Raw genomic sequence first — 15,884 nt, forward strand, 5'->3', positions numbered from 1 at the left:
ACCATTCAGGTCTTTATCTGTCCTCATCTACTATGTTCTAGAACAGCGGTCTCAAACACGCGGCCCGTGGGCCACATGTGGCTCTCCAAGTTTTTTTTTGCGGCCCGCAGTCTGGACTGGATCATTCCCTTCCTTTTGGAGCAGCAGCGGGTCTGGCCGGTTCGTTCCGTTCAAAGCCGCGGGTTGGCGGCTCCTTGCGCTATTCGCTCCTGCATCAGAAGCTTCTCTGATATCACAACATCAGAGAGGCTTCAGACGCAGGCGCGGATCTCGGAAGGAGCCACCACCCGCGGCTTTGAATGGAATGAGCCGGCCAGACACGCTGCTGCTCCAGTGGCGTACCAAGGGGGGGGCGGTCCGCACAACTGGTCACCCTCCGCTGTTCTTCATAGAGTGCGGTTCGCGGCTTGTCTAGAGCAGGGGTGCCCAACTGCTTCCCTTCCCTTCTCACCGCCGGCACCATGCTCTTTGATCTCCCTGCTTCTCTCGCCGCCCGACCTTAATTCTGACGTCGAGAGGACGTTCTGGCTAGCCAATCGCTGCCTAGCTGCCCGGAACGTCCTTTCCAACGTTAGAATTGACGTCGGGCGGCGAGAGTTGGTCAGCCCCGTGGAGATCTCGGCCTGTTCCTGATGGCGCCAGCAGCTGCAGCAGCCTATTCCCCGGCGGCGGTGGCATGGGGGAGGGCAGGAAGGAAGAAAGAAAGAAGGGGGGCAGGGAGCCAGAAGGAAAAAAGAAAGAAGGGGGGGACAGGGAGCCAGAAGGAAAAAAGAAAGAAGGGGGGGGGGGACAAGGAGCCAGAAACAAAGCAAAAAATGGGACAAGGAATCAGAGAAAGACAGACATAGAAAAAGAAAGAAAAAGTTGGGGGAGGGAATGAGGTCTGGAGGAGAGGAAGCATACAGGAGGCTGAAAGAAGAGAAGAAATATTGGATGCACAGTCAGAAGAATAAAGTGCAACCAGAGACTGATGAAATTACCAAACAAAGGTAGGAAAATGATTTTATTTTCAATTTAGTAATAGAAATGTGCCAGTTTTGAGAAAGAAAAGATATTAAACTTTAAATGTGAGTGCTGCAGAAAAAATAGAGTACTTGGAGGGCCGCAGAAAAAATAGTTAATGTCTTATTAAAGAAATGACAATTTTGCATAAGGTAAAACTGTTAAAGGAAAGTTTTATAAACTATAAAGAGTTTAACCTCATGCAAAATTGTCATTTCTTTAATAAGACATTAACTATTTTTTTCTGCGGCCCTCCAAGTACCTACAAATCCAAAATGTGGCCCTGCAAAGGGTTTGAGTTTGAGACCACTGTTCTAGAACCATGACAGTATATAATAAATTCAATCATTAAGTCTTGTTCGGAGTCTTTTCACTCATCCATTATAACAAAATTGTTCTAGCCACTAAAAACATGTGATGAATTAAGGTACATTTAAGCTTATTAGGTTTAGGTCAACTGTTATAACAATCAAAAGAGGAAAACTTGAGCTTGCTTGTGAAGATGAAAATTTTAAAGTCTTTGAACTTTGATAGCAGTCTCACCCCAAAAGGATCACATTGTCAAGCAAGACCAGACAATATGGCTCAAATGGGAGTAGAGGAGTAGACTAATGGTTAGTGCAGCAGTCTTGAGATCCTGGAGAACTGGGTTCAATTTCCACTGCAGCTCCTTGTAAAACTGAACAAGCCACTTAACCTTCCATTCTAGGGCAATGTGTCTATTAATCCTGAATGCTAGGGTTATGCATCTGAACCTGCAAATTGCTTGCAGAATGAAATCATACACTTCTCCCTCTGTATTTGCAGTGGATGCGTTCTGGATATAGGCGCGAATATGGAAAAACTGTGAATAACTTATCGATATGTTGTTCACGGTTTTCTGTAAAAAGTCGGTGTTTTTACCATTAAAACTGTGAATGCAGTAGTGTACTACAGGGATTTAAATGAGCCCCTGAGAGGGGGAAGTACACACTGTTGAGTGCATGGCAGCCGGCACCAACGATCGCCTCCCCGCCCCTTGCTTACCTTGGACACGATTAGCAGCTCACCGTGCTCCAGGCCTCCTCCATCTACACCTCTCGCTCACCCCCCTCCCCTTCCTCCCGTGTATGTGTGCGTGCTGCTTTTTGTTCCCCTTTCATTGGGTGTCACTGTTTCCTCTGCAGCTAATGGTAGGGTGTGCAGAGACCTGCCTGCAGGGTGTCCTCAGCCCCAAGAAACGCTGCCGTTTGTGATATTCGGCTGTCTCTCCTCTTCCTCCTCCTCCCCGGCCTTTCTTCCCGGCACGGAGCCTTCAGCAGCTGAGCGTTCAAAGCCCTCCTCTCTGCCAGCTGCAGCGAGCTCTTGATTTCCAACGCGAGGGGGGGGATTGATTTTTTTTTTTTTTTTTCTCTCCCCTGGGAAGAAGACGGGATTGTTGCTTTTTTTTTTTAGAACTGGCTGCTTCGCTGTCAGGGAAGCGATGATTTTGGATAAGTGGTAAGTTTCTGTCTGTCTCTTGGCTCAGGTGCAAGTGGGGTCCCAAGACAAAATGAACCTCTTGAGGTGCCTGAGGCATGATAAGAGACTACATGGTCAGGTCAAGTGAAAGGCTGCTCTTATGGATAAGGAAACCTTGGGACCTTAGCAAAAGTGATTTGAAACTGAGGGATTGCTTGCATAGAAGGTGGGAGGGTGGGAAGGAGTTTTCAGAGTGATGCGATTTTGGGGTGCATAGTCAGCCGACGAAAAATCATGAATAAGCGAAACCGTGGATACGGAAACTGCGAATACGGAGGGAGAAGTGTATTTCAACTTTACTTCCTTCCCAATAGACATGTTATCCCAGGACAAGCAGGCAGATATTCTTGACTGATGGGTGACGGCACTGACGGAGCCCCGGTACGGACAATTTTAGAGTGATTGCACTTTAAGAACTTGGAAAGTTCTAGCAGGCCGCACCGCGCACGCGCGAGTGCCTTCCCGCCCGATGGAGGTGCGCGGTCTCCAGTTTCTTAGTTTCCGCGGAGCTAAGAAGACGCACTTTTCAACGGCTGTTGAAAACTTTTTTCTCTTTCGCCTTCCCGCTCGCGTAAACTCGTTGGGAGATTTTGTTTCCCTCATTTTATTTTCTTTTCTTTCAAAAAAAAAAAACTTAATTCATTTTTCTTTCATTTTTTCGGTTTCGCCCCAGCGGGGCCTGTTGCCATCATCGAGGCCTCGGCCTTCGATTTGGCTGAAGCCGTTTTTACCTTCATGCCCCATCAACCCGGGTTTAAGAAGTGCCAGAGCTGCGCTCGACCAATTTCACTCACAGACACGCACAACTGGTGTCTACAGTGTCTTGGTCCTGACCATCGAGCGTTCACCTGCACCCGCTGTGCCACTCTTAAAAAGAGAACTTTAAAAAATCGCCAAATCCAGCAGCGATTATTGTTTGGTACCGAGATGTCGGATTCGGCGGCACCGGTCCCCACTTCGACCCCGACGCAGTCGGCACCTGCCTCGTCGACACCGCGCCGGCGTTGCACCCATCAGGTAAGCCGGCTAAGAAGCCTTCCCCGTTGGAGCGCCCTCCGGTCTCAGTGGCAGCGAGCCCAATCCTGCCGACCTCGAGGCGCCCGCGGAAGCGCTCCGCTCCGATTGAGGTAAGCCCCTCGACATCGAGTTCCTCTTCGGAGTGTAGAGCGGCACCCAAGGTACCGCAGAAGAAAAAAGCGGTACCGGTGCCTTCACTGGACGAGCGCATTGCCGCCATCCTGCAAGTACAGCTTAAATAACAACTACAGCAGCTGTTACCTGCTCTTCTGACACCGAGCCTTCCAGTCCCGGTCCGGTCTGAGCCTCCGGTACTGACAGTGGAGCAGCCTCCTTTGTCGGCATCCACCTTGACGGTACCTATGCATACTACTTCCTCGGTATCTATGCCGGTCTTAGCGCCGGAACAGAGATCCTTACACCAAGCTGTTCAAACCTCGGCACCGACATAGCCTATAACATCTCCTGGTACCGTTTCACAGAGGTCTGGGAAGTCGATGCATAAAACTCGACACCTAGAACCCTCCACACCGGAATCCCGGGACCGCAGTTTTCAAGTAAGGGACCCTGATCTGTGGGGCGATTCGGAGGACCCTCTTCTCTCAGAGGGAGAGTGTTCATCAGGGGAAGAGGATCCTTCTGTTTTAGATCCGTCCTCTAAACCTGATGCAACTTCTTTTACCTCTTTTCTCAAAGAGATGTGTGAATCTCTCTCTATTCCCTTGGAGGCTGAATCCAAAAAATCCAAGGCATTTCTCGATGCTCTGGATTTTGACCAGCCTCCAAGGGAATTTCTCAAACTGCCTCTCCATGACATATTAAGAGAGACATTTTACAAAAATCTAGAGACACCCTTGACCATCCCAGGAGCTCCCCGCAAACTGGACTCCTTATATAAGGTCATACCTATTCCAGGCTTTGACAAGCCGCAACTCCCCCATGAGTCTTTACTGGTGGAATCTACTTTAAAGAAATCCACGGGGGCTAGTGTATACGCTTCTGTCCCTCCTGGCAGAGAAGGTAAGGCCATGGATAAGTTTGGCAAGAGGTTGTATCAAAATGCGATGCTAGTAAATAGATCAGGGAACTATGCTTTCCATTTTTCTTTTTACCTTAAGCATCTCATTCAGTCCTTGTCATCTTTTGAGAAATATCTCCCTGACCGTAAACGATTCCGCCTTTCGCCAAACTTCTTCATCGCTCTTACAACTGCGCAAGTTCATGGTCAGATCAATCTATGACACCTTTGAGCTGACCTCTAGGGCCACGGCTATGTCGGTGCCAAGCGGCGACTGGCCTGGCTCAGAGTGTCAGAACTCGATGTTAATCATCAGGATCGACTGGCCAATGCACCTTGTTTGGGGGATGAGCTGTTTGGAGAATCCATGGACTCCACTACTCAGAAACTCTCAGCTCATGAGACTCGATGGGACACTCTCCTTAAGACAAAGAAGAAGACCCCACCTACTAGGCCTTTTCGCCAACAATCGGCCTATCAACATAGATTTGTGGCTTGTCCTTTACCTCAGGCCCAGCAACAACCCAGGCGTCAGAGGCAACAACAGAGGCAAGCTGCTAGACCAGCACAGCAACAACAGCAGGTGAAACCTCCCCCTTCACAGAAATCAACTCAACCCTTTTGACTTGGTTCTCCAGGACATAGCCAATCTCCCTCCTTCTGTCCATCTTCCGCAGCCCATAGGAGGCCGCCTTACTCATTTCATAAGCCGTTGGGAAATCATCACCTCGGATCAGTGGGTCCTCAACATCATCCGCCACGGCTACTCTCTCAATTTCCAGACCCTTCCTGCCCAAAGTCTGCCAAGAGAGTCTGCTTTGAACACTCCTCAGTCTTCCCTCCTTCTTCAAGAGGTTCAATCCCTCCTTCTTCTGAACGCCATAGAGGAAGTTCCTCTAGATCAAAAGGGGCAGGGATTTTACTCCCATTACTTTCTAGTCCCCAAAAAAACAGGAGATCTCAGACCCATTTTAGATCTTCGCGATCTCAACAAATGCTTGGTAAAAGAGAAATTCAGGATGCTTTCTCTGGCTACTCTTTATCCTCTTCTCAATCAAGGCGACTGGCTATGTTCCCTAGATCTCAAAGAAGCATACACTCACATACCGGTCAATCTGGCCTCCAGACAGTACCTCCGCTTCATGATCAACCATTGTCATTACCAATACAAGGTGCTACCCTTCGGTCTTGCCTCCTCTCCAAGAGTGTTCACCAAATGTCTGATTGTGGTGGCTGCCTTTCTATGTTCCCACCACCTTCAGGTGTTTCCTTACCTGGACGATTGGTTGATAAAGGCCAATTCTTCTCAGATAGTACTCCAGGCCATCAACCAGACCATCCTGTTTCTACAACTTCTGGGGTTCGAGATCAATCTACCCAAATCTCATATTATCCCCACTCAGAGACTTCAATTCATTGGAGCGGTGCTGGACACAGTCCTCATGAGAGCATTTCTGCCGTCCAACCGTCTTCACACTCTCCTATCTCTGTGTCAGCAGGTGCTTCATCAACGCTCCATCTCTGCCAAGCAAATGATGATACTTCTGGGTCACATGGCCTCCACAGTTCATGTCACACCCTTCGCATGTCTCCACCTGCGCACTCCTCAATGGACCCTAGCGACCCAGTGGTCCCAAGCGACGGATCCTTGCTCACGACACATATCTGTGACATCCTCTCTTCGTCAGTCTCTACAATGGTGGTTGATATCCTCAAATCTATCCAGAGGTCTTTTGTTCCATCTACCTCCTCATCAACTTGTCATCACCACCGACGCCTCCCCTTATGCCTAGGGAGCTCATTTGAACGAATTCCAAACTCAAGGACTTTGGACAGCCCAGGAAATGAAACATCACATCAACTTCCTGGAACTCAGAGCGATGTTTTATGCCCTCAAGGCCTTCCAACATCTTCTCTTTCCTCAGGTCCTTCTACTGTGCACAGACAATCAAGTTGCGATGTACTACATCAACAAGCAGGGTGGGACGGGCTCTCGCCTCTTGTGCCAGGAAGCCCAGAAGATTTGGGCTTGGGCCACAGATCACCATCTATTCCTGAAAGCTATCTACATTCAGGGAGAACAGAATTCCTTAGCGGACAAGCTCAGCAGAATTCTCCAGCCTCACGAGTGGACACTCGATCCTTTCACTCTACAGTCCATCTTCGCTCAGTGGGGCACTCCTCAGATAGACCTCTTTGCAGCTCCTCACAATCATCAGCTGCCCCACTTCTGCTCCATACTCTACTCTCCTCACCGTCTGGCAGCGGATGCATTTCTCCTCGACTGGTCCAATCTGTTCCTGTACGCTTTCCCTCCTCTGCCTCTCATGTTGAGAACCTTGTTCAAGCTCAAGAGGGAACGAGCCACCATGATTCTGATTGCTCCGAGGTGGCCCAGGCAACATTGGTTCTCCCTTCTACTTCAACTCAGCTCCAGGGAACCTATTCTACTTCCACAATTTCCTTCTCTGCTTACACAACTTCAGGAGAACCTTCTGCATCCCAACCTCCAGTCTCTGCACCTGACAGCCTGGTATCTCTCGGGCTGACTTCGAATGATACTCTTTTGTCTTAGCCCGTTCGTTCTATTCTGGATGCCTCCAGGAAACCTGCCACTCTGCAATGTTATCATCAGAAGTGGACACGGTTTTCTTCCTGGTGTCTTCTTCATCATCATAATCCTACGTCCCTTGCTGTGGAGACCGTGTTGGATTACCTTCTTTCTTTGTCTGACTCTGGTCTCAAGTCTACTTCCATCAGAGTCCACCTCAGTGCTATTGCTGCTTTTCATGAGCCAGTCCATGGGAAACTCCTTTCCGCTCATCCCTTGGTCTCCAGATTCATGCGAGGACTTTTCAATGTGAAACCACCTCTTAAACCATCTCCTGTGATCTGGGATCTTAACGTGGTTCTGTCAGCCTTAATGAAGCCTCCGTTTGAACCTTTGGCCACGGCTTCTTTCAAATTTCTCATTTGGAAGGTTCTCTTTCTGATTTTTCTCACCTCTGCCAGGAGGGTCAGTGAGCTCCATGCACTAGTAGCAGACCCACCTTTTGCCGTCTTTCATCATGACAAGGTGGTTCTGCGTACACATCCAAAGTTTCTCCCTAAGGTTGTCTCTGAATTCCATCTCAACCAATCCATTGTTCTGCCTATCTTCTTTCCGAAACCTCACTCTCACTCGGGAGAACAGGCTCTGCATACTTTGGACTGTAAGCGGGCTTTAGCTTACTATTTAGACCGTACTAAACCCCACAGATCATTCTCTCAACTCTTTCTGTCCTTTGATCCGAATAAATTGGGACATCCTGTTTCTAAACGTACGCTGTCCAATTGGCTTGCAGCGTGCATTTCTTTCTGTTATGCTCAGACCGGACTGACACTGGAAGGTTCTGTCACAGCCCATAGAGTTCGAGCCATGGCAGCATCTGTAGCTTTCCTCCGTTCCACACCTATTGAGGAAATCTACAAGGCTGCTACTTGGTCCTCAGTTCATACTTTTACATCTCACTATTGTCTGGACGCATTCTCCAGACGGGATGGTCACTTCGGCCAATCTGTTTTGCAAAATTTGTTTTCCTAATGGCCAACCTTCCCACCATCCCTCTTTTTGTTAGCTTGGAGGTCACCCATCAGTCAAGAATATGCTGCCTGCTTGTCCTGGGATAAAGCACAGTTACTTTCCGTAACAAGTGTTATCCAGGGACAGCAGGCAGATATTCTTACGTCCCACCCACCTCCCCGGGTTGGCTTCTTAGCTGGCTTATCCTAACTGGGGACCGCGTGCCTCCGTCGGGCGGGAAGGCACTCGCGCGTGCGCGGTGCGGCCTGCTAGAACTTTCCAAGTTCTTAGAGTGCAATCACTCTAAAATTGTCCGTACCGGGGCTCCGTCGGTGCCGTCACCCATCAGTCAAGAATATCTGCCTGTTGTCCCTGGATAACACCTGTTACGGTAAGTAACTGTGCTCTCCTGCCCCTCATGCTATTCTTTGGGGAAAATTGAGAGGAAAGGGGAGGTTCTGTAAAAGTGAAATTTGAGAGTTTCTGGTACCAGAGCTAGGGTACACCTCCTTCAAAACTCTGTTGTTTTTGAACTTCAGGGTAACTCCTCTCCTGGACTGTTTTTGGCATGAATTTGCTGGGTTTTAAACAATCTCTTTTTCCTCCATCTGCCTCAAAACCCCTTAAGTTTGCTTAAAATCAAAAGGCTTTTCTACCCCTGTATCATGCCAGGTTTGTGCTGGATCGTTGACTGAAGTGTGGTCACAGGAGAGGGGCGGGGAGCCTTGGGCTCAGCCTCCTCTGAGTCTTCCAGGGCTGGGGGATCCACAGGAAGCTCTATCCCAATGGAAGAGGTCCTTTCCACAACCCTCTGAAGGAGATTTGTCTAAGTGCAGACATGTGAATGCCACAGAGCACAGGAGGAACTTCAGGGAGTCCCTGCTGGGATCATTGAGATGCCCTGGGCATGACTTCACCCCTGGATTTTGTGAGCTTGATGTGTAAGGCTTATTTAACTTGCTTGCCGATGACTCCAATGTCTGTTGAAAGTGCATCAGTGGGGGCGGCACCGGGGATTAGTCCTCAGCCTGCGCCAGGTACAGATGAGGACCCAGAGTTGGACCAGGGTGTCTAGTCAGACATCGACTAAGAGGATGGAAGGTCTGATCTCATGCCCTTATTGTCCCAGGATGCAGTTTTCCTGGTGGAGTCTGGTTCTCTCCATGAGACCAGAGGGCAAGAATCATTGGTGGCCCTAGACCAGGGGGAAGACCCCACTGTGCGGTGGCTGTTCAAGGAATCGGAGCTTGGTGTCCAAGAAGGACTTATGTTAGTTTTGTGCTCAAACACTAGTATTCCATAACTTATGTTAGCAGTTGGCGCCTTACTTTAGGCAACTTGTTTATAAAGTGAAGGAGAATGTGGATATAAACACTTTATATTACAAAATTTAGCTTTTGGCATGACTTTTGAGATATATTTTTATAATGGCTTTATGTTTATATTTTAGGCTTTCAGTATCCCAATTATTCAGATAGTTTATGAAACGTTGAAGGACCATCAGGAAGGCAAAAAGGGCAAAGCCACGGTCAAGACTGGTGGTGCAGGTAAACTTTGTGTTCTTTTTTTTTTTTGCACTGAATTGTTTAAGTTGTGATTTTGATCTCACAAGTGTATCATTTGGTAAAATTTTACTATGCTGAATAATTCACATCTTTTTAAAGTGAACTCTGTACAGTGCGTGGACAATGAGGCAGCAATTATTGTCTGCTTGGGGGTAATTTTATAAAATCATTTTCTGTGCATAAAACATGCTTTTTTACATAGAACATAGCTACCAAAAATGTACCAGTGTATAACTACATATATGCATGTAATGTTAAAGTACATCTGCTCAAAGCAGTAGATGTACTTTGACATGAGCCACTCATTAGATGTTCCTGAGGATGGTGTCTGGAAGAAGCTGGGCCAGTTGGAAGGTATGTGCACATTCTTAGTAGAGTGCATGCATAGTTGCATATGCCTTGGAGCAGGTACAACTTGGTAAAAGATCAATTTGTCTTCCATCTCTGACTCTATTCAAATCTAAGGTAAAAACGCAATTGTTTTAAGGCTACTCTGCTGCAAAATCATAATAAAATATGAGATTTATAAAAAATTAAAATAGGGGATAATCCCTAATATTACTGTCTTGTTACTGTCTTTAGTAGATAGCAAGATCTGTCCAGCAAGAACTGTCTTATATGTTTGTTCACAGTGCTTTCTGTCTAGTAACTGTTTTGTATGCTGAACTACAAACGCCACTGTGACCCAACTTCTTGTCCCCCGATAAGGCATCAGCTGATGCCGAAATTGGGATACTTGTTGGAATACTTTAATAATAAAGGTCACACATAGGTTGTCTAAGACATCTCCCTTGCCTGCCTTTGTTTTCTGTTTGTTCTTTCACGAGGCAAGTACAGAGGCTCTAGTAACAGTGTTTGACATATGAGTCATGAGGTCCAGAAGGTTTAGCCTTTTAATGTGGTATTTGTGGTTAAATCCTAATACAATTTATTTTGCCTCTCCTTTAGGACTTATTTTTCTCTATGTATTTTGTAGTTTTCAACAAGTGGCAGATGAACCCTTATGACAGAGGATCAGCATTTGGTAAGCAGGCATAGAATTGCTACTGGACATAATTTGGATAGTTAAAATCGGACTGGCTGCTGCTGTATACTAGTGCTCTGAAATAGAGCTCAAGTACTGATTTTTTTTTTTAAATTTGGGATTCAGAGGGCATGTGCTAAATGTTTGTATAATATTTATAATTTTAGTTTAAGTTTCTGGTTATGTATTTACATATTAAGCCATCTAATACACTGCTGTGAGATGATAGAAACAGAAACATGATGGCAGATAAAGGCCAAATGGCCCATCCAGTCTGCCCATCCACAGTAACCATTATCTCTTCTCTGTGAGATCCCACATGCCTATCCTATGCTTTCTTGAATTCAGACACAGCCTCTGTCTCCACCACCTCTTCTGGGAGACTGAGGATAGATGAGTTCTATAGGATTGGGCGATACATTGACGAAATGGGTTGGGAACTGGCTTGGAGGTAGGCTTCAGAGGGTAGTGGTGAACGGCATCCCCTCCGTAATGACGGAGGTAATCAGTGGAGTGCCGCAGGGCTCGGTCCTGGGCCCGATCCTATTCAACATCTTTATAAGAGACTTGGCAGAACATAAGAAGTTGCCTCCACTGGGTCAGACCAGAGGTCCATCCTGCCCAGCGGTCCGCTCCCGCGGCGGCCCATCAGGTCCGCGACCTGTGAAGTGGTTACTGATCATTTCTATAACCTACCTCAAGTTCTATCTGTACCCCTCTATCCCCTTATCCTCCAGGAACCTATCCAAACCTTTCTTGAAACCCTGTATAGAGTTCTGGCTTATCACCTCCTCCGGAAGCTTGTTCCATGTGTCCACCACCCTCTGGGTAAAAAAGAACTTCCTAGCATTTGTTCTAAACCTGTCCCCTTTCAATTTCTCCGAGTGACCCCTAGTGCTTGTGGCTCCCCACAGTTTGAAGAATCTGTTTTTATTCACTTTCTCTATGCCCTTTAGGATTTTGAAGGTTTCTATCATGTCCCCTCTAAGTCTCCTCTTCTCCAGAGAGAACAGCCCCAGCGTTTTTAACCTGTCAGCGTATGAGAAATTTTCCATACCTTTTATAAGTTTAGTCGCCCTCCTCTGCACTCCCTCGAGTACTGCCATATCCTTTTTGAGGTACGGCGACCAGTATTGAACACAGTACTCCAGGTGCGGGCGCACCATTGCGCGATACAGCGGCATGATGACTTCCTTTGTCCTGGTTGTGATACCCTTTTTGATGATGCCCAGCATTCTGTTTGCTTTTTTTGAGGCTGTCGCACACTGCGCCGATGGTTTCAGCGATGTGTCAACCATCACCCCCAGATCCCTTTCAAGGTTACTCACCCCTAGCCGTGTTCCCCCCATTTTGTAGCTGAACATCGGGTTCTTTTTCCCTACATGCATGACTTTGCATTTCTCTACGTTAAAACTCATTTGCCACTTATTTGCCCAGTCTACCAGTCTCGTTAGGTCCCTTTGCAGGTTTTCACAGTCTTCCGTGTTCCTAACCCTGCTGCAGAGTTTGGTGTCATCAGCAAATTTGATAACCTCACATTTTGTCCCGGTCTCCAGATCGTCAATAAATATATTAAACAATAGAGGTCCCAGCACTGACCCTTGTGGAACTCCGCTCGTGACCCATTGCCAGTCTGAATATTGGCCCTTTACTCCAACCCTCTGTTTCCTGCCTGCCAACCAGTGTTTGATCCATCGGTAGATATCCCCTTGCACCCCGTGGTTCCACAGCTTTTTTAATAGCCGTTCGTGAGGTACCTTGTCGAAGACTTTTTGGAAGTCAAGGTAAATGATGTCTATGGATTCCCCCTTATCTATCTGGTTGTTTATTCCCTCGAAGAAGTACAGCAAGTTTGTGAGGCACGACCTTCCCTTGCAGAAGCCATGCTGGCTCGCCTTCAGTTGTCCATTTTTTTCTATGTGTTCGCAGATTGTGTCCTTTATCATTGCTTCCATCATCTTTCCCGGAACCGAGGTCAAGCTCACAGGCCTGTAGTTTCCCGGGTCACCCCTTGATCCCTTCTTAAAGATGGGCGTGACATTTGCTATTTTCCAGTCCTCTGGGATCTCCCCAGTTTTTAGGGAGAGGTTACATATTTGGCGAAGTGTCTCTGCTATTTCGTTTCTCAGTTCTTTTAGTAACCTTGGGTGGATGCCGTCCGGGCCTGGTGATTTGTCGCTTTTCAGTCTATCTATCTGTCTGAGGACATCCTCTTTGCTTACCTCTAGTTGTACCAGCTTTTCGTCGTGTTCCCCGTTTATAATCACCTCGGGTTCTGGGATATTGGATGTGTCCTCTCTGGTGAAGACCGACGAGAAGAATTTGTTTAACCTGTCAGCTATCTCTTTTTCCTCCTTTATCGCTCCTTTCCTGTCTCCGTCGTCCAGTGGTCCCACTTCCTCTCTGCGAGGTAAAATAACATTATTCGCCAATGACGCCAAACTAAGCAATGTAGTGGGCAAAAGCACAACAGACATAAATTCAATGTCCGACAACATGATGCACGACCTACTCCTACTGGAGCGCTAGTCTAGGTCCTGGAAACTCAGCTTCAATGCCAAAAAATGCTAAGTCATGCACCTGGGCAGCCAAAATCCATGCAAGACTTACACCCTTAATGGCGAGATCCTAACAAGAACTGAAGCAGAACAAGACTTAGGGGTGATCGTCAGTGAGAACATGAAGACTGCCAATCAAGTGGAGCAAGCTTCATCCAAGGCAAGGCAAATCATAGGTTGCATACGCAGGAGTTTCGTCAGCCGTAAACCTGAAGTCATTATGCCATTGTATAGATCCATGGTGAGGCCCCACCTGGAATACTGTGTGCAATTTTGGAAGCCGCATTACCGTAAGGATGTGCTGAGACTGGAGTCGGTCCAGAGAATGGCCACCCGGATGGTCTCGGGACTCAAAGATCTCCCGTATGAGGAACGGCTGGATAAGTTGCAGCTGTACTCACTCGAGGAACGCTCTCATGGGCCACATCGAGGTGGAAGAAGATATCTTCTTTTTCAAGGGTCCCGCGGCAACAAGGGGGCATCCGTGGAAAATCAGGGACGGGAAACTGCACGGGGACACCAGGAAATTATTTTTCACTGAAAGGGTGGTTGATCGCTGGAATAGTCTTCAGGTGATTGAGGCCAGCAGCGTGCCTGATTTTAAGGCCAAATGGGATAGACACATGGGATCTATTCACAGAGAAAAGTAAGGGAGGGTCATTGGGGTGGGCAGACTAGATGGCCGTGGCCCTTATCTATTTCTATGTTTCTATGTTACCACCCTTTCTATAAAAATGTATTTCCTTAGATTACTCCTGAGCCTATCACCTCACGGTTATTAGCGGTATATAAGAATTAAATTAAATTAACTTCATCCAATGCCATCTCATTTCAGAGCTTCCTTTCAAAGCGACTCGATTCATGCATATTTACACCACATAGGTATTTAAACATCTCTATCATATCTCCCCTCTCCCTCCTTTACTCCAAAATATACATATGGAGATCTTTGTCTGTCCCCATACGCCTTATTATGAAGACGATGCACCATTTTAGTAGCCTTCCTCTGGACCGATTCCATTCTTTTTGTATCTTTTGAAGGTGCGGTCTCCAGAATTGTACACAATATTCTAAATGAGGTTGCGCCAGAATCTTATACAGGGGCATCAATACTTCCTTTTTCCTACTAGCCATACCTCTTCCTTTGCACCCTAGCATCCTTCTAGCTTTCGCCGTCACCTTTTCAGCCTGTTTAGCCACCTTAAAATCATCACATACAATAACATCCAAGTCCTGCTCTTTAGTCATTAACATGTGTTCTTCACCCCCTAAATTGTACCTTTCCTTCGGGTTTTTGCAGCCCAAATGCATAACCTTGTATTTTGTAGCATTAAGTTTTAGTTGCCAAATTTCACACTATTCTTCAAGCTTTGCTAGGTCTTTCTTCATGTTATTCACACTATCCTGGATGTCTACTCTATTGCAGATTTTGGTATCATCCGCAAAGAGGCAAATCTTATCTGACAGCCCTTCAGCAATATTGCTTATAAAAATGTTAAAAAGAACAGAACTTTGAGGCACACCACTGGTAACATCCCTTTCCTCAGAGCAATCTCCCTTGACCAGTACCCTCAGTCCTCTTTCACTAAAGCAGTCCCTGATCCAGCCCGTCACTTTGGGGTCCATCCCAAGGGCACTTAGTTTATTTATTAGATGTCTTTTTGGAACACTGTCAAAGGCTTTGCTAAAATCTAAATATACCACATCTAGCAAACTCCTCTATCCAATTATTTGGTCATCCAGTCATATAAAATTTAATAAATGAATTTTTTATGTCCTTTGGCCATCAAGGGTGTTCATGCACATTGTAGAGGTCTGTTTGATTTTGGGGTAAATAGGCTTCAGAGAAGATTGAATAGCTACTACAGGAGAAACCACTTGCTAGCATTAAAGGACTTAATCTGTAATCTTGTGCTGTAGGCACAGAATGGGACAAAGGTTGATCCTTGTAGAAGTTCTTTCAGCTTTTTAGTTGTTAAGGGCCAAAAATATTTATTTATTACAATGCTATATTGGAATTAATTTATGATACATTTTTGTGCACTTGTTGTTTAATTTAAAAATGAATAAAGATATTATAAAAAAAAAAAAAAAAAAAGATTTCTAATGTGAGTAAATTAATGGGAAAAAAATGTAATGAGTTGTAAAATTCCAGTGGTACAGTGGTTAGAGCTACAGCCCCAGCACCCTGCTCCTTGTGACCCTGGGCAAGTTACTTAATCCCCCAGTGCCCTAGGTACATTAGATAGTGTGAGCCCACCGGGACAGATAGGTAAAAATGCTTGAGTACCTGAATAATTTGTAATTCACATAGAATTGTAGGATGTGTGGAATATAAATAATTAAATAATAAAAAATAAAAAATAAAAATATATATTTTCTTAACTATGTTTATTTTGGAAGTAATTGTATTAATCAGCATCTCCAATTAGGTGCTCTAATTCTATAATGGCACTTGTGTGCCAAGATGCCAGTATAGCATAATAGTGTAAACCTGAATTGATACATCATCATTTAGTTGTGATCATTTACACCAGGTCAGTGATAGGTGTAAATGGGAGCACCTATGTGTGCTAAGCAAAGAATGAAAATTATAGTTTTCTATAAGTTATGTATATATGTTGGAGACACTGCAATG

General features: G+C 46.1%; 1 protein-coding gene across 1 annotated transcript in view; it reads left to right on the plus strand.

The window, feature by feature from the left end:
• Positions 1-15,884, plus strand: part of DDX1 (DEAD-box helicase 1) — a 194,657-nt gene that overhangs the window by 49,227 nt on the left and 129,546 nt on the right. Inside the window, exons 5-6 of the mRNA XM_033936340.1 lie at positions 9,550-9,646; positions 10,641-10,688. Coding sequence (XP_033792231.1) covers positions 9,550-9,646; positions 10,641-10,688 — 145 coding nt within the window. The remainder of the gene's footprint in view (positions 1-9,549; positions 9,647-10,640; positions 10,689-15,884) is intronic.

The sequence above is a fragment of the Geotrypetes seraphini genome, chromosome 3 (assembly GCF_902459505.1).
Source record: "Geotrypetes seraphini chromosome 3, aGeoSer1.1, whole genome shotgun sequence".
NCBI classification, from domain to species: domain Eukaryota; kingdom Metazoa; phylum Chordata; class Amphibia; order Gymnophiona; family Dermophiidae; genus Geotrypetes; species Geotrypetes seraphini.